The sequence below is a fragment of the Zeugodacus cucurbitae genome, chromosome 6, assembly GCF_028554725.1.
Source record: "Zeugodacus cucurbitae isolate PBARC_wt_2022May chromosome 6, idZeuCucr1.2, whole genome shotgun sequence".
NCBI classification, from domain to species: Eukaryota; Metazoa; Arthropoda; class Insecta; order Diptera; family Tephritidae; genus Zeugodacus; species Zeugodacus cucurbitae.
Genome location: NC_071671.1, coordinates 73,185,808 through 73,202,740, shown reverse-complemented (window position 1 = coordinate 73,202,740; position 16,933 = coordinate 73,185,808). Strand labels below are relative to the sequence as shown.

Below are 16,933 nucleotides of genomic sequence, written 5' to 3'. Positions count from 1 at the left end.
AATCTGGAGTTGAAGAGAGGTAGTCATCCTCAATATTCAAGATACATAAAACATCAAAAATAAGAATAATTAAATAAGAGGTTCCGCAGTATAGATTCTTCTCCCATGTCAGAACACCGCACTCCGGACAATCACAGGATGTTTATTGATGGCTCCAGTCGAACATATACAGAACAATGCCCTTATGCTTCCGGTCAAGGAGCATAAATTAATGCCAAGTAGTTTTTGTTTCCTACTTGAAGCCGAGCCGCCGAAGCGACTAACTTGAAACAAGCACTAAACACCTTTCACAAAGGCGCTACTAATACTCTCATTGACTACCTCCCATGGAATGGCCAAGCAGTTTCTGTTTCCTACTTGAAGCCGAGCCGCCGACGCTATTAACTTCAAACAAGCACTAAACACCTTTCACAAAGGAGCTATTACCACGAATTGCAAATATTGAGCTCGAGTTGCCTCGCGAAACTAGAGTGACCCTTGCGCAACTTCGTTCTCGATACTGTGTCGTATTAAACTCCTAATGTAAGTAATATATCCCCGCATTAAACTAATCACTAATATTTTGTTCCTATACTCTGAAAACTGGTCGTTTCGTAGGCTTTTTAGTAGATGACCTCAATAACAATTTATTAATACTTACCACTTCAAAGTGTTTAGATAACAGCTACAACAACTAATATGAGAGATATTTAAACACAATAATCTAACGTCAGGACCGCAAATATAATACATACATAAAATATTTGTTTTTATTTAAAAATGCTTTCGCATAACCTATTTAACAAAATTTTTAATAAAAACTTAAACATACATATATCTTGTAAAATTTTATTGAAAAATAAAAATGACCATAAAAATGTACAAATACAACTTTTGACTTGAAAAACGATGAAGGCACTTTGCAGCAAATTAATACCCCACTATTTCTTCTTATATTGCTATTTATGCTTAGCAACAGAGGTAGTCAAAATTATTTACACATAGAAGGTTTTTACAAATTTCACAGAAAAAAAAAAAAAAAACTTTTTCTTGTTGTTATTATAATGCAATAAAACGTTATATTGTAGTAAGTATTTACGCACAACTTAAAGTTCTTTATCCTATTCTTAGTTAGTGATAATTTTTAAATTTTAATGCTCAGAATAAGTTAATATTTTAAGGTGCTAAATGCGGAATTGGTTATACCGCCTTTGGCGACAATACCAATAACAGCAGCTATCTGGTTCGAATTAACTCAACCCAATTGTGCGCCGAGTTATGTGTTAATTTAGACCAAATTTCGGTGATTTCGGCGTTTTTGGTTATTATATCAATTAACCTTTGATATTTAACGATAACCCAAAAATTGTCAATAAAATTTAGGTCGGTGCTCTGCGGAGGCCAACTTGATTTTCTTCACTTAAAAGTTTTGTAAGTAACGATCCTTCGTGATATGGATCACTGTCGTGTTGTAAAATCCGGTCAATAGTTAGAAAAGGCCGATTGACCAGTACAACGTCATGGTCATGTGAATTGTTTTATATCTGAATTGATTTAGTACTCCTAAATTAGTTCCAAGTCTCCTAAACTGATGTAAGGAAAACTTCCCCAAAAAATCATCATGTCACGTTTGACTCAGTTTAGCGACTGACCTGCATATTTCTAATTCTCACGTGGTAAATGCTTAACGCGTTCACTAATATTGTCCTGGATTTAAAGTTCAGCCTTATCTGTCTTAGGATATTATTTAAGGCAAATGAGAGACACATCGTTTTTAATGGTTTCGGAAATATTAACAACGTAGGTGTTTATGTTAATTTCTTTGAATGTCCTGAACAGTGTAACAACATTATTGACTATTATTGCAATATACTGATTCGATGTGGCGGCTATATTAACACGATTTTTTGTGGGAGTTTGTAAGACAGTTCCTATTAATCTTCTAAATTCTCTTTCAGTTAGTTGCCACCGGTTTCCGCTCAGTTCACTTTAAATTGTCCTTCCAATATTTCGTATCCTCCTTTTAATAACATTATTAACAGTATTCCTTTAAATCCTATAAATTTTAAATAGCTCCGAAGGCGAAACTTCACTCTTAAACTTAGTAACAGTCTCCGATCTAGTTCCATTGTTTTCGCCATTTTATTTATTAATTTTTATATTTTGAAGCTGTGTTAGTTTGTTATGAATGCAATGGAAGCCAATCACTACTCTAGCTCAAACCAAATCCAAAACTAAAGGCTATATTGCGGTGTGTAAATACTTTGGACTAATGCGAGTCTTCAGTTCATTTGCTTATTTCTCCGCCATATTTCTAGCTATTCTTGCCAACTGAATTCATAGCATTTTGTTACTCTGCGACAACAACAACCAAAAGCTTTTTCTATGAAATTTGTAAAAAACATTCGATGTGTAAATAATCTTGACTACCTCTGTATATATGTATGTATGTTACACTAGATATTTTACTTATTATAATTTTAAAGATTTTCATTAAGAACCTAGTAGTATATGGGTGCAAATCATCCATTACACTATTGTTTATTGCTACTACATGCACACATATCATCGATTATATATTATATACGATATGGTTATTCTCTTTGAGATACACATAACCGTTCAAAATAATGATGAAACTCATAAAAAATAACGATCCCAACCAAAATATGACATGAAAATTTTTACGAAATCTGTCTAGATTAAAGGACCTTTCATATATACATATGTAAATTATAATATATATAGACCACTAAAGAGATTTGTCATTCACGGTCGAGCCACTACGTCAGTTCGTAGTTGTTGTATTGTTGTTACCACTGCTGTGCGGATGGGTCCAAAATATCACAACTATCAATGGTATGGCAAAGCATAAAGCCAATATTACAACAAACAAGCACACCCAAGTCATATCGCCATCGGAACCAGACCAATGTAGAGCACTCATTGATGGCCCTCGTACAGGTCGCACATATGTATCCGCAAAATCATCATCAAGAAAATCATCTAATAACGCCGTGGAGCCATTGGTATAATTTTTTTCTGGAAAAAATCATTTATGTTAATATTAAATCAACGATAACATTTATTTTTCCTTAGAAATGTATGTACAAACTACTTTTCACAATAACTAGTAATTATATATTTCATCATCTTTATTGGTTGCTTATACATGTTTATACCGTAATTACCTGACTGTGGAAAAGTTCATATCATTTATATGAAGGAACGCCACTAGAATTAAATACATATATTTTATAGTTAGACCCAAACTTTAAATAACACGTACATATGTACATATATATATATATATTTCAAAAATATCAGACAATTGGTTGGTGAGTATAGTATTTTAATAATTAAAAAAATAAATTGAAATTTTAAACAATGTTTTGTTGGAAAAAACCTACTGATATTAAAAAAAATAGCCTGATTTGTGCTTTCTCTGTCCAAAGGAAACCACCATTCGTGGTGTGACTCACTAAATTCCAGACATACATTATTTAAATCAATACCCAATGATTTTTCCTCTTTTCAGGCCTTGAGACGCTTTTTTAGTCATTTTCCATTCATTCAAAAATTAGTTAAATTTTGTTGCGTTTCTGTTTCACAATAAAAATTAATAAATAAATTATGACGGTGTCTGTGAAATCTATTAACTTTATCATTTATTCATTTGCTGTATCAATTATTTCATTACTATTGTTGGTTGCCAAGATTTATCAATATTATTCAAACTTTTCTCCAAATTATATACATATACTTTTATAAGAAACTCTTTTTTATATAGATTGATAACCTTTGTCCTAAAGTAAATTAAAAGCATGAGCAAATAAGCAGTTTTTTACCTTTTAACATTATTGTTTAATTTTATTTGAAAATTTTATTACAATGAAAAACATCTCATTGAATCTATACTATATCAAGAGTTATGTTTAATTATAAGTCATATAACGTGGGGTAGCGCTAAATTTAGCGTAGCTCTTTATGACCTTATTGACTGCTTCTAGAAAATCTTTTTCTGTTGCAACTTTACGACGAGCACGTATGGCGAACATGCCAGCTTCAGTACATACTGAACGGATTTCAGCACCTGTAGAATTCGGACAAAGTCGAGCAAGTAATTCGAAACGGATATCCCTTTCAACAGACATTGATCGGGCGTGAATCTTAAATATATGAGTGCGCCCCTCCAAATCTGGTAGGCCAAATTCCACTTTACGATCTAAACGTCCCGGACGCATTAAAGCTGGATCAAGAGTATCTGGCCTGTTAGTAGCCATAAGAACTTTAATATTACCACGGGGATCAAAGCCGTCCAACTGATTAATCAACTCGAGCATAGTTCGTTGTACTTCATTGTCACCACCCGCTCCATCATCAAAACGAGCACCACCGATTGCATCAATTTCATCAAAGAAAATAAGGCAGGCTTTTTTAGATCTCGCCATTTCGAAAAGCTCTCGCACCATTCGAGCGCCTTCACCCACATATTTCTGTACCAGCTCCGAACCGATTACACGAATGAAACAAGCATCAGTACGATTGGCTACGGCACGAGCACATAAAGTTTTACCAGTTCCAGGTGGTCCAAATAACAATACTCCTTTAGGCGGCTCAATACCCAGGTTTACAAACTTTTCAGGATGTAAAAGTGGAGTCTCAACTACCTCGCGCAATTTTTCAATCTGTTCCTTGCAACCTCCTACATCGCTATACGTCACATCGGGCTTATCTTCTACCTGCATCATTGTGACAGTGGGATCAATCTTAGGTGGTAGTGGGATATGAATCTGATACTTGTTACGATCAACTCCAACTCTCATTCCTTCCTCAATATCTGTCGGTGCCACAGAATCGGCCAAATCTACGACAAATTTTGCAAACTGTTTCACATTTATGATATACTTCGGGTCATCCGAATCAGCATTAATTATTTTGGTGCAGCGAGCAACTTGCAAAGGTTGTTCATTTTGAAGTATCTGCTTATCCGCTGCTAAATCCCAAAGAGCTGGTGGTGCCAATCCAGTATCACTCTCTTTAATCCCAGTAAGTTCGTTAACCTGTTTTACAGCTTTTTGGATGTCTTCCTCAATCGTTTTAATGGCCTTATGGTACTGACTCTGACCATAGGTTTTAAGTAGCTCTATATCGCCTTCATCCAACGACTTTATTTCTTTCTCCTCTAACTCCTCCGATTTAACTTTGCGTTGATCATCTCCCAAATAATCAGGCATTTTCGAAACCTTTTTTTCAATTAACTGAAGAAAATCTATTTAACTTCTTTTCGTAGCAATGACTATACAAATTGAAAATGTCGGCTGTCAACACATTTCATTGGCACAATGACAATTGCTGTCAAAATACTAAACAAATGAGAATGAAACATACAGACTGAACACAACAATGTATTTATTTTCGTCCACTTTCCCACTTCTGTAAAAGTACAACATTTTCACAAAATGTAATTCAAAAATTTAACGAATTACTTGAGAGCATTAAGTGCTGAACATAAAGACGACGACACGACACGACACGACGTAGCGACGGCTGATCACAAATGTCGCTTGACCATTACGAAGACAGCAAACAGCAATTTCATTGTTGCCGTACTAAAATCTACCACTTCAATAAAATTTACATATTTAGTTTAAAGGGAAATTATTTGTGCAAAAAATGTAAAATTGGTCGATTTATTTGTTTTAAATAATCGATTGTTATTATAAATGTTATATCAAAGCTATTTTACGTTTCTGCTGGCAAAATAACGTCATATTTGTTATAACTTTTAATAATTTTACATTTCACATATTAGTGGCAACTCTAAAGCTGCCCATTGTCGTCGCCAAAATTAGAAACATTTTTAATTTAGCGACAACGACAACTACAAGCCGGTTGTCGTAGTCGTACTGTTGTCAAAAAATCTGTGCCCATAAGAACGCGTGTATTTTAATATTTGACAGATGTCGCTCGTCGCTTGTCGTCTTCTATGTGTTCAGCACATTAAGATGAAATTATTAGAATATTTCCTCTGCACTTTAAAAATACATCTATGTATGTTTGCAAATGCGTATTAAAAATTCATGAAATTGATAATTAAACATTTGTTCCACCGATAGTTATATCATTTTAGTTTTGCATCAAATTCGCACTTACCTTTATCCAAGCTAACACTGTCTTTGTTCGCCAATGTAGAGGACAAAACTGAACTATTGATGTCAACCTTGTCAGGATTAACATTACCAGAAGCATTAACTGAAGCTATAATTAATTTTTCGCCCAACATAAGATTCGCATCCTTCAAAGGGTTTCTCATTATGTTTGTTTCGAAAGTTTCATATTCACTTCGAGATGGACTATTACTTCCACTTTTGTGTACTGTTGGTAATGTTTCCAGTAATATTGAATGTGGTGTTACAGGAATTTTTACAAACTTCCTAGCGTAAATTTCGTTATCCTTATCAATTTTATTGAGTCTTTTTATATCTGCAACCTGTTGCATTTTTTTTAAATATATATATTCTTTGTATTAATTGCACAATGACTTACTGTGCAACGAAATCGTAAAGCCAATGCTTGTAGAGAATCACCCACTTGCACCTTAGCCTCAATAGTATTTTCAAAACTATGTAGTTGTCCATTTTCCAGAATGGTCATGCGTGGCAGCCTCTCCATTTCAAAAGGATTTTTCTCTTCATCTAAATGCTTATTTAGTGGTTCATATGATATGTTGGCAGAATGAGACGCATCAACATAAATATCAGGCGATGGATTCACTCTTCTATAAAATATTTGATATTAATTCATTAATATCTTAACCAAATATATAAAATCTTACCGTTGCCTACGCATTGCACAGCTGTATATTCACTCACTGTTTAATCATAGAGTATGTAAATATAACTTTAGTAACTTGGGCCTGTGCTGGTTGAAAACTCTTGTATTCAGTAAGAAGTAATTTAATAAATAAATGTCAAACTCTTTTCCAGTTTTGAATGATTAAAACTTTAAACAATAAACACGAATTAAAAATATTCAGAACAACTCCTCAATTCTCTATTGTTTAATTTACGTGTAATTGCAATGAATCTGTAACACTAATTATTATTTCACCTAATGACATAGTGAAAGTGAAACAGAGATACAGGGCAACACATGCAATAAATTGATGAAAAAGTAATTAACAACGCATATCTTCATATATGAATTAAAATAAAACTTACCCTTCTTTGGTTAAAAATACGCATATTGATCTAGTAGCAAAATTAAAATTGAATAATATAAACAGTTGGTATTCATTATTAAAAATCAATGAACGTTTCATATTCCTAAGCTGAAGTCCAATTCATTTCCAATGCTGGGCAATTACCAAATGACGTTTCAAAAACATGGATGAATGAAACGAACAAAACTTTTCTTAGATAAGAACATGTACATTTCTATACTTTTATATTTAATTTGAGGAAGAAATGGAGCGATTGACTCCACTTTGAAATTGTTACAAAATCAAATAAAAATACCCTTTATATATATATATGTATATTTTATAGAAACAATAAATATATTAGCATACCAATAATAAGAGTGGAAGAGGTGCTACTATTTTTCGCAGACGTTTTGTTTAATGGCATTTCGGAAATTTATAAAATCTGTACTGCTAGGGATTCCCATAGGTATAACGTTTCTGGATTGTGTTGGCTATGTCGCTCGAGTGGACGGTAAATATTTTACTAATTTCCAGAAGTATTAGATGCATATAAATTACTTTCAATGTTTCATACAATTTTTTAGGAATATCCATGCAACCAGCTCTTAACCCAGATGCCAGTCAAACAGATTACGTTTTCTTATCCCGCTGGGCTGTTCGCACATGCAACGTGGAACGCGGCGATATTGTTTCACTTGTTTCTCCAAAAGACCCCACACAAAAGATAATAAAACGTATAGTTGGACTGCAGGGTGACGTCGTTTCTACTCTAGGTTACAAACATGAAATAGTGCGCATCCCAGAAGGTCATTGTTGGGTTGAAGGAGACCACACTGGCCATTCGTTAGACAGTAATACTTTTGGGCCGGTAGCGCAAGGCTTAATGACAGCGCGAGCGACATACATAGTATGGCCTCCAGATCGCTGGCGTCGACTACAAACTGAATTACCTCGACGTCGTAGGCCTATACAAATAGCCAAGTCAACAAGTTACTACAGTCAGTAGTAATATTAGCTGGAGTTAAGGGATCCAAGATGATTTCGCATCCAACGTTATACCAGCTTTATTTAAGGGCCCTGAAAGTGTTATATGTATGTAAAATTAAACGACTACAGTTTTAATGTTACAAATTTGAAAAAAAAAAAATTAACTTTGTGCTTATGTTTGTAAAACAATTAAAAATTTCGAGTTAATTTGAGGTTTTATAATTAGTAATATGTACAATTATTATTAAAAAAAAATTTAAAGCCTTGCCAATTTTCCAACTTTGTATTTTTACAATATATTTTATTTAACGTTATTAATTGATTTTATGTTGAACTCATGTAACACATCTATAGTACTTTTAAGAGCTACGCCTTCTCTTATTATTTTATATGCACCAGGTTGAGATAAATCAATTACAGTAGATCCAGAACGTCGGTCTTCGGTTAAACCTATCGGTCCTGCGTTAAAAATTCCACCAAGTTTAGGCCACAAAGATTCAAATTCATTTATATTTAGACTACTACGTTCGGCTGACCGGTTTGCACTAGTTAAAGCAAGTGGTTCTTGATCAAATAATGAACATAAATCTTGTATAAAAGTAAAGTTCGGAATGCGTATACCGATTTTTGAAGTGTTGGGATTTAAAAAACGATTAGTAAGATGTTTTGAACGTTCGATAATTATAGTTATTGGGCCCGGAAGCAAACGCTGTAGTAATGAGTCATCTAAATGATCTGCAATTCCGTACTGTCGAAAGGCTTCAAGGTTTTTTACACATATAGCCACTGGTTTGTAAAAATTCCGCCCTTTTATGTCGTACAATCTTTTAATGGCTTCTTCATTATTCGCATTACATGCTAGTCCATATACAGTATCTGTGGGCAAGGCAATAATATCTCCATCCAAGATATATTCAACTGCACAGTGCAATGCTTTCAAATCTTGTATTTTGTATATTTTTTTGCTTGAAGATTGCATCATTTTTGTGAATGTGGAATAATCGCGTCTATAAATGTGATGATAAAAAAAGCAAAGAAATTTTGATATCCTTGTATACATCCTAGTTTTAAGAGCATATGATCCTTTTACTAACTCAAAAATCACTGATTTAATCTCGCCAATTGTGGCCACAAAGTTGATTGCAACACTTGTAAAACGTTGTCATTGGTTCATCTGCAGAACGAGTTTGCATTTGCATAAAATACGCTTTTTTATGAGAACAAGCGGGACATTCAGCATCAGTCGAATCTACATTCTCCCATGCGGCTGCACCACCCATAACATGATCAACTTCCTAAATATTAAAATAAAAAGTTTAAGAAACTACATATTCCATAAACAAATAGCGGTTTTCGAGATTGGCTCACCTTAAGACGTGGAAATGTTCGTGTCGAAGTTTTTCGTTTGATATTGCAAATATATGGGCAAGTACTACAAGTAAAACGGTGTCCTGTTGTATCCTGTTCGACCATTAATATATTACCACAAGTCGGGCAAAATAATAACATATTTCAAAAGTACATTCGATTATTTGAAAGTATGCTGGTGAAATACAAACACGTTTTGTCCCTACAATTACATCGATATTTGTTAATAACAGCTGATACCTTGCCTGCGGTATGCACAAGCAATAATTTTAATTCAATAATCTAATCCAAAACCAAGGCGCGAGAAACATTTTTCAATCTACACTTCATGAATGTAAAATTACCAATTACGCATTAGAGAAAAATAACGGGGCATATCGACTGGAAAAAGTTTATATTTATTTATTTCAGTTTGTTTCCAACGCAGAATCACTCTTGCCAACAGGTGCAACTTTGGACTGAGTAAGCAATTGAGAATCGTTCAATAAATATCGCAATACACGATTAATATTGAACGTGTAGCAGACGTCATAGAAGGTAAGAAGTTTTCCAAAAGTACGGAAATAAACAAAAATCGGATATGAGAATTATTAATTTTCGGGTTTAAATTTTATTTTTACAAAAATATTTTGTAATTTTTAATTTACTTAAGCACAAACTGATTCGAAATTTCACCTTAAACTGGCTGATTTGGTATAACCACCCGAAACTATTTTATACGTTTCATATTATTGTTGTTGTCGCATTCCCCAAATAATTTTAAGGATTGCTGTCGACTGGACTGTTAAACTTGGGTGTATAAAAAACCGGGTTCATTTCGGTTATGTCGAAATTTCTGTTATGAGAACAGGGGCAAGACGAATTTCAAGTTCGAAAAGTGAGAGTGTGTAGCGTGGTAGTGAAAAAGTGTGAGTGTGTAGCAACTTGAAAATAATTTCTTGAACGTGTAACGGCTGGATTAGTTTCTATGATAATTATTTAAATGTATTCGAGTTTCAGTTGAGTCGTAACTTGTAGGTCTTTTTATTTCGATATGGATATCGATATCAAAAAATCAAAAGTCGACTTTCTCGTCACTATTGTAAAATAGTACACCGGCTGTATACTGAAAATTGAACTATTTGTTGATACATATAATTATTTGGAAACTATATTATTGAAAGTGGTAAAATTGCAATAAATAACTCTTAAATTTTTATTAAAGTAATGGTTCAAAATTATGCCTGAATTTGTGTTTAGTATTTTATTTGCAACCAATTAAATGTGTATCGTGACGTGTCATTTTCGATCTTATTTTAAACGACATTAATTATGAATATTTGTTTTGCTTGCAGGTTGTGAAGGAAGAAAATAAGCAAAATGATAAGCGACGTGCAATTGGCTATATTTTCCAATGTTTTGGGTGTTTTCCTATTCCTTTTAGTGGTAGCTTACCATTATATCTCGGCCAATTCTAACAAGTGAGAACTTAATTTAAATTGCATGTGATTATATGTTTATTCACTATTTTTTATTTCAGAAGTATAGCAAAGACAAAATAAAAATATGCTGCATTAAACAAACAATTCCATTATATTTATTAAAATAAAAATTTAAACACAAAATAAATGAGTCAATTGTAAATTACCGTTGGGTCTTCTGTACACCCTTGGTGGCAGATATGTTTTAATTTTGGATGTCCAACGGAAGCTTATTTGTTCAAGTTGTCAACCACCTCCATGACATCGATAGTCTCTCTTGCCTCAAGACTTTTAGATGTTTTTTTTTTATGTCTTTTAAACGGTTTGCCGCACAATTGTTCAAATCTATAATTAGCTGGAAATTTGTGTTTGCTGATGCAGTGATCTCTACGTTGCTTTTGGGTTAGCATTTTCTCTTTACATTCTCCCAAGAAACATAAATACATAGCCTCTCCACGTTGTGCGCGAATAGTAAAATAGGAGTCATGATATTCTAAAATATGCAAACCCAGCAAATGTGCTGTAGGCAGACAACGGCGGCAAACAGAACACAAATATCGATGCATATTGTAAAAATGAGCCTGGTAAGAGGCGGTGTCTTCGAAAGCAAGTTGACACCCAGGAACATCACAAAATAAATCATTTTCGTCTGGTACAGGCAAATCATCCTGCAATTCGTTTGCCACCGTTATGACTCCAAGTTTTTTGTATTCTGGTATGTACATTTGATTGCCGGCACTAAAACAGTTATCTTCCGGTCGTTTGTAACCAACTGGAATAATATTTAATAAATTTATTATCTCTGCAACTGACAACATCTTAGATTGAACCCGGATTTACTGAATATCCATCAATGTTATCTCTGTTATAACAAAAATTAAATGGATTTTATAGCGGTATCATTCATTAGACTTAGTGAATTTGCATACTGTTATATATGACAAGTGCTGCCAAGCCTCTAAAACTTTTCTTTGACGCCAAGTTTAACCCTTTCTTTAACGCTATACATATAAATATATATGTATGTATGCATCATAGTTTCGACAAATTGACTCTTGTACATAATTTAAAATGTACTTTACAAATGTTTATCACATTTAATATTTTTCAGAAACCTATTCAATTTAGAACTACCTGTTATAAGTACAAACATATTCAAAAATGTTTATAGTGTGTACATATACGTGTTTATAGACATATACTAAATATTTCATATTTCCCCCCTGATTTGTAAGATCATGTGAATGTAATATAAGAAACAATTTTATATTTATGCTAAATTATATCTTTATTTTACGTACATAAATTTGGGTTTTTTTCAAAATTAAACTGCAAAGTTGTAATTTATGAATATTACTTCATGAATAAGTACTTTTCGGTGAATAATAATTTCAACATAGAACCTCAAATATCTTTCATATAGGAAAAAAGAAAAAGTGATAACAAATCGACTAAAATTTAATTTACTTGTGTAAAGCAGCTGTATCCAATTTCGGTGCTGGCTTGCTTGCCATGCCCGAAAGCAACTTTTTTATTTCAGCGATAGCACGTCCAGGGTTCAAGTTTTTAGGGCAAGTACGAGTACAATTCATGATTGTGTGACATCTATACACACTGAAGGGATCCTTAAGTTTGCTCAAACGTTCAGTGGTATTTTCATCTCGAGAATCAATAATCCATCGATAAGCTTGCATCAATACAGCTGGTCCTAAATACTTGTCTCCATTCCACCAGTATGATGGGCACGAAGTTGAGCAGCAAGCACAAAGAATGCATTCATACAAACCGTCAAGTTTAGAGCGATCTTCCACAGATTGCAAATATTGCGCTTTACCTTTTGATTCGGCTACCTCATTCCTATAACAAAATCGTGATTAAAATATAACAATAAAGATATAGATATCAAAATGAACTGACTTTCTTTGTAACCATGGTTGAATTGAACGGTACTGTTCATAAAAGTTATTCATGTCGGGCACTAAATCACGAACCACATACATGTGTGGGAGGGGGTACACTTTAAGCGGCTTTGAAAGATTTGTATCAATTTTGCTACAAAAATTTAAATATTTTTTTGTTCATATATTTTAATGTACGATTTTTTTAATTACTCACCTAATACAAGCCAGAGTATTTGTACCGCCGATATTCATAGCACATGAGCCGCAAATTCCCTCCCGGCATGAACGACGAAAAGTTAATGTTGGGTCTACCTCATTCTTAATTTTGATTAAAGCATCTAAGACCATAGGACCGCATTCACGTAGATTCACCTCATACGTCTGCATGTACGGCTTTTCTCCAGCATTATCAGGATTCCATCGGTAGATTTGAAAAGTCTTGATTTGCGGTGCCTTTATATCTTGTGGCTCCACTTGTTGGGCCAAATATTTGCTCGTTGTGAGTGATCGAAGCTATGGTCATACATATATAATAATATGAAGTAGTTCATTTATTGACCACTTATGGAAATATTGCACTTGAAACAGTGATATAATTTAGTGAACATATGTATGTGCAAAAACGTACGCATTTGTACTGGAAAATACGATTTTCGCAAAAGGTAACTTAGGTATTGTATAATTTTTAGAATAACAAATTATAAAGAAATATATTTGGATTATTTAGTAATTAGAGCTTTCAACCAAAGAATTCATTTTTGCATTATGTAATGTAAAAAAATCGTATCTCGTCATATTTTTACTGCACACAGCTGAAAACTATAACTAAATGTCTGTGCACACTTCTCATTACCTGTTGGCGTCTAGAAATCACACCCATACGGTTCAATGCAATACGCGCTTCGTTAACGAGAGCCATGATTTAACCAGGACAAATAATATGTCAAAGTAGTTTGCAAATATCTTGAAACCCGAACAAAAATATATACTTGTTTGCAAAACACTTTCACAGACAGCAGCAGAAAGCGGCGACTTAATGTCGATGCTACTGGCAGAAGCAGAGCGCCGCAATTTGCCTGTGCTTCCAAGTTCAATATCATTGAGATCTGGTAATTCTGCCATGTATTTGAAATAATACGTGGTTTATACTTTGCAGTGATAATAAGTTTAAATTTGGTTGATCACAAGATACAATACAGAAAGAAAACAACTACAATTTTCTAATTAAACATACGTGTATGTATTTATAGAGAAATTTACTGGAGCAGTGAATTGGAATTTAGAAATACAAACAAATTTACTGAAGATTCGATATAATAGTTTGGTTATAGTTTATATAATAATAATATGTTTGTTAAATAGCGATGTGTAAATTGAGGCCAACTTCCATTAGAATTAACCCGGATACAGAGCATTACAGGTATTAACATAGTAACCGCCAAAACTTCATTTCAACCAAAACACTTTTTTTTTATTTTAAGTAGATACATTTATATAATTTTTTTAAATAAAAGTAAAACGGTTTTATTACTATATAAAAAATTAAAAAATAAAAAAACAAAATATCACTTTTTAATAACCATATTCTATAACTTCATACTAAACATACAAAGAAATAAATTTTCTTTTGATGTTAACAATTCCTTTCTAGCATAATGCAATACTGATTATATAAATGCACATATAATTTCATTTACAATTTCCACCTATAAGCATTTTTGTTAATACTGTCCCTGAATGAAACATTTTATAATATAACAGGCTAATATTTCATTATGGACTAGGAAAACCGTTTTGAGGTTACAGAGTCTCTTTTGAACTATCGTAGTTATTCTGTTTGATGAAGTCGTTCCAAACTTCTTAAGATATATGTACATATATATTTTCGAAACGAATGCACTAATTTTGCACTCTGTGTTACTGTGAACTCTTCATATAATTTTATAACTTAAGACTTTGTTCGGACTATTCAGCTGATGGTTTATGTAAAGTTTGCACAAAATCGGTCGAGGGGTTCATCATTTATAATAAAATATTTTTTGTTTGAATAAATGAATTTGATGTTAAAATAAAATTTGTTTATTATTTCACTTTATACGTAGCGAAGCACGTACCGGGCCTCTAGTATTTGATGAGTGACTTTTCAAAAGGGGATATCTACATCTTAATATTTTTATAAAGAAGAAATGACAGAAAAAGTTTGCACTCTGATTTTTTAAAAACATTGAAAATGGGCGTGCGTTGTCCACTTATGGGTCAAAAACCATACCTTAGGAACTACTCGACCGATTTCAATAAAATTTTGTACATAATACTCTCTTAACACCCTGACGACACGGAGGAAAAATATGTTCCCCTATAACTCAATTTTGAATTCCATCTGATTCGTTAACTTTATAGCATATTCAGTAGGAACCAAAGAAGATAGCGGAATAAAATTTTACACAAATACTGTATTTGAACTGTGGCATCACTTGTGGAAAAATTGTCGAAATAACTTTTCAAGGCCCCGTACATATATCGAACATGAAGAACTCAGTGCCTAGGGTCACCTTTCCGTTGTGCTAGCGGAATAAAATTTTACACAAATACTGTATTTGAACTGTGGCATCACTTGTGAAAAAATTGTCGAAATCGGACTATAACTTTTCAAGGCCCCGTATATCGAACATGAAGAACTCAGTGCCTAGGGTCACCTTTCCGTTGTGCTTCATGTGAAGTTATCAAGCGTTATAAAAATGTTTCATCTTCAATCTTCGTCTTTCTGTTATACAAGGTTTTTCTATTGCGTATAACAAAAGTCAACGGAATGGATTTGCACTTGTATCAATATTTTGAAAATGTATATGAGCAAGGTATCTTGAAACTCATACACAGAAGTTCCTTGTCTGCGTAACTGCAAAATATTATAGAATGTTGTTACAAAACGATGTCGAAACGTAGATATTCCAATTAAAACGAGAACATCAAATTTTACAATTTCCGTTCTCGCGGTTTTTTTCTCATTACTATCTTTCTTCCGCCACTATTTTGATCTTCTGCAGTTCTCATTGTGTATGTGGTAAAGTCAAAAAGTCGTTAAAATCCTCACGAAATTAGCTAGTAAAAACAGTCGAATGATATTATTTTTAAATATTAAGATTATTTGTAATAGTTGGGTTTCAGTTTTCATCGCTTATATTATGAGAAATTAAAACTGAAAAACTAAAACTAAACAAGACAAGTTGAGCAATGGCAACATTCATTACTCATTTTTTCTTTGATTCTACGGGCATAACTTTTGACACATTTTGGTGACTACGGGCGACAAGTACGGGCGGGTGGAACGTTTTTGACTGTTTGAACTATAACATGCCCCAGAAAAAAATAATTTGTAAATATTCTCTTTTGTTTTGAAATGAGCTATATTTTTATGCGTAAAAATCTCCCCTTTGAAACGGACACTCACATTTAAAGCTTCTTTACTTGGAAACTATCTCGTTCTGATCATAACAAGACTGCATACTTGGTTAAAAATAAAAAATAAGAATGTAAATATCCCTTTTGAAAAGTCACTCCTCATTTTATAAAATGGTAATTTTAAAGAATTAACATGCTGCTAAGTATATTTTATATTCTAAATCATTTATAAATACATAAAAATTAGAAGTAATAAATAAGTCATTTAAAATTAATTCAATTTAAATTGCATAGATTGTTATCTCCTTATAAAACAATATTCCTTGGTAAAGCGCATGAATAAATACTTGTAAAACTAAAAAGCTTCCCTCACAAATCCCTCACAAAACTTGTGGAACAGTTTCTGGGATCACAGGAGTTGCATTACAAATAGATGTGTGGTGTAAGCGACACAAGCATGCATGGAACAAGAGCCAAATTTATAGATACTTATTTATATAAGACGGATTAGACTAGAGATTTGCATATACATATTTTCCGTTTGTTTAAACATATGTACATTGCAAATACGAATAAACAGTTTACCCAACACACTTCTCTATAGGGGATGTTTTCAAAAGCTCTAAGAAGTA

At 33.0% G+C, this 16,933-nt stretch overlaps 8 protein-coding genes across 12 annotated transcripts; 2 read left to right on the top strand and 6 right to left on the bottom strand.

Moving 5' to 3' along the window:
- Window positions 1-702: 702 nt before the first annotated feature.
- On the bottom strand, window positions 703-7,096 carry LOC105221444 (lysM and putative peptidoglycan-binding domain-containing protein 3). Of its 2 annotated transcripts, none has more exons than XM_011198440.3 (4): window positions 6,818-7,095; window positions 6,529-6,760; window positions 6,136-6,472; window positions 703-3,021 (listed from the first exon to the last, which is right to left on the bottom strand). In XM_011198440.3, exons 1-4 carry the CDS (start codon window positions 6,829-6,831, stop codon window positions 2,768-2,770), a joined length of 837 nt encoding a protein of 278 aa, XP_011196742.1. In that variant the 5' UTR covers window positions 6,832-7,095; the 3' UTR covers window positions 703-2,767. The 2 variants fall into 2 exon arrangements, with proteins under 2 accessions (XP_011196742.1, XP_028893490.1); XM_029037657.2 differs by lacking the exon at window positions 703-3,021 and adding an exon at window positions 5,124-5,415 and having other exon boundaries at window positions 6,818-7,096.
- Window positions 3,820-5,331, bottom strand: LOC105221443 (26S proteasome regulatory subunit 7). The gene has a single exon (XM_011198439.3). It carries the CDS (start codon window positions 5,214-5,216, stop codon window positions 3,915-3,917), a length of 1,302 nt encoding a protein of 433 aa, XP_011196741.1. The 5' UTR covers window positions 5,217-5,331; the 3' UTR covers window positions 3,820-3,914.
- A 290-nt stretch (window positions 7,097-7,386) lies between the features above and the next one.
- On the top strand, window positions 7,387-8,487 carry LOC105221440 (mitochondrial inner membrane protease subunit 2). The gene is made up of 2 exons (XM_011198433.3): window positions 7,387-7,697; window positions 7,771-8,487. Exons 1-2 carry the CDS (start codon window positions 7,604-7,606, stop codon window positions 8,190-8,192), a joined length of 516 nt encoding a protein of 171 aa, XP_011196735.1. The 5' UTR covers window positions 7,387-7,603; the 3' UTR covers window positions 8,193-8,487.
- On the bottom strand, window positions 8,381-9,233 carry LOC105221441 (threonylcarbamoyl-AMP synthase). The gene has a single exon (XM_011198434.3). The coding sequence runs from the start codon at window positions 9,231-9,233 to the stop codon at window positions 8,475-8,477; it is 759 nt and encodes a 252-aa protein (XP_011196736.2). The 3' UTR covers window positions 8,381-8,474.
- Window positions 9,234-9,281: 48 nt separating this feature from the next.
- Window positions 9,282-9,796, bottom strand: LOC105221442 (DNA-directed RNA polymerase III subunit RPC10). Its single transcript, XM_029037658.2, has 2 exons — window positions 9,542-9,796; window positions 9,282-9,468 (listed from the first exon to the last, which is right to left on the bottom strand). The coding sequence occupies exons 1-2, from the start codon at window positions 9,680-9,682 to the stop codon at window positions 9,283-9,285; spliced, it is 327 nt and encodes a 108-aa protein (XP_028893491.1). The 5' UTR covers window positions 9,683-9,796; the 3' UTR covers window position 9,282.
- Window positions 9,797-10,293: 497 nt separating this feature from the next.
- Window positions 10,294-11,164, top strand: LOC105221437 (dolichyl-diphosphooligosaccharide--protein glycosyltransferase subunit 4). 4 transcript variants are annotated; one of them, XM_054234241.1, is made up of 3 exons: window positions 10,294-10,744; window positions 10,876-11,001; window positions 11,064-11,164. In XM_054234241.1, the coding sequence occupies exons 2-3, from the start codon at window positions 10,901-10,903 to the stop codon at window positions 11,080-11,082; spliced, it is 120 nt and encodes a 39-aa protein (XP_054090216.1). In that variant the 5' UTR covers window positions 10,294-10,744; window positions 10,876-10,900; the 3' UTR covers window positions 11,083-11,164. The 4 variants fall into 4 exon arrangements, with proteins under 4 accessions (XP_054090216.1, XP_054090215.1, XP_011196733.1 ...); XM_054234240.1 differs by having other exon boundaries at window positions 10,498-10,744; window positions 11,061-11,164; XM_011198431.3 differs by having other exon boundaries at window positions 10,535-10,706.
- On the bottom strand, window positions 11,095-11,819 carry LOC105221438 (protein lethal(2)k10201). The gene has a single exon (XM_011198432.3). It carries the CDS (start codon window positions 11,817-11,819, stop codon window positions 11,232-11,234), a length of 588 nt encoding a protein of 195 aa, XP_011196734.1. The 3' UTR covers window positions 11,095-11,231.
- Window positions 11,820-12,263: 444 nt separating this feature from the next.
- LOC105221436 (succinate dehydrogenase [ubiquinone] iron-sulfur subunit, mitochondrial) lies at window positions 12,264-13,986 on the bottom strand. The gene is made up of 4 exons (XM_011198429.3): window positions 13,756-13,986; window positions 13,117-13,415; window positions 12,919-13,053; window positions 12,264-12,858 (listed from the first exon to the last, which is right to left on the bottom strand). Exons 1-4 carry the CDS (start codon window positions 13,819-13,821, stop codon window positions 12,465-12,467), a joined length of 894 nt encoding a protein of 297 aa, XP_011196731.1. The 5' UTR covers window positions 13,822-13,986; the 3' UTR covers window positions 12,264-12,464.
- Between the last annotated feature and the right edge of the window lie 2,947 nt (window positions 13,987-16,933).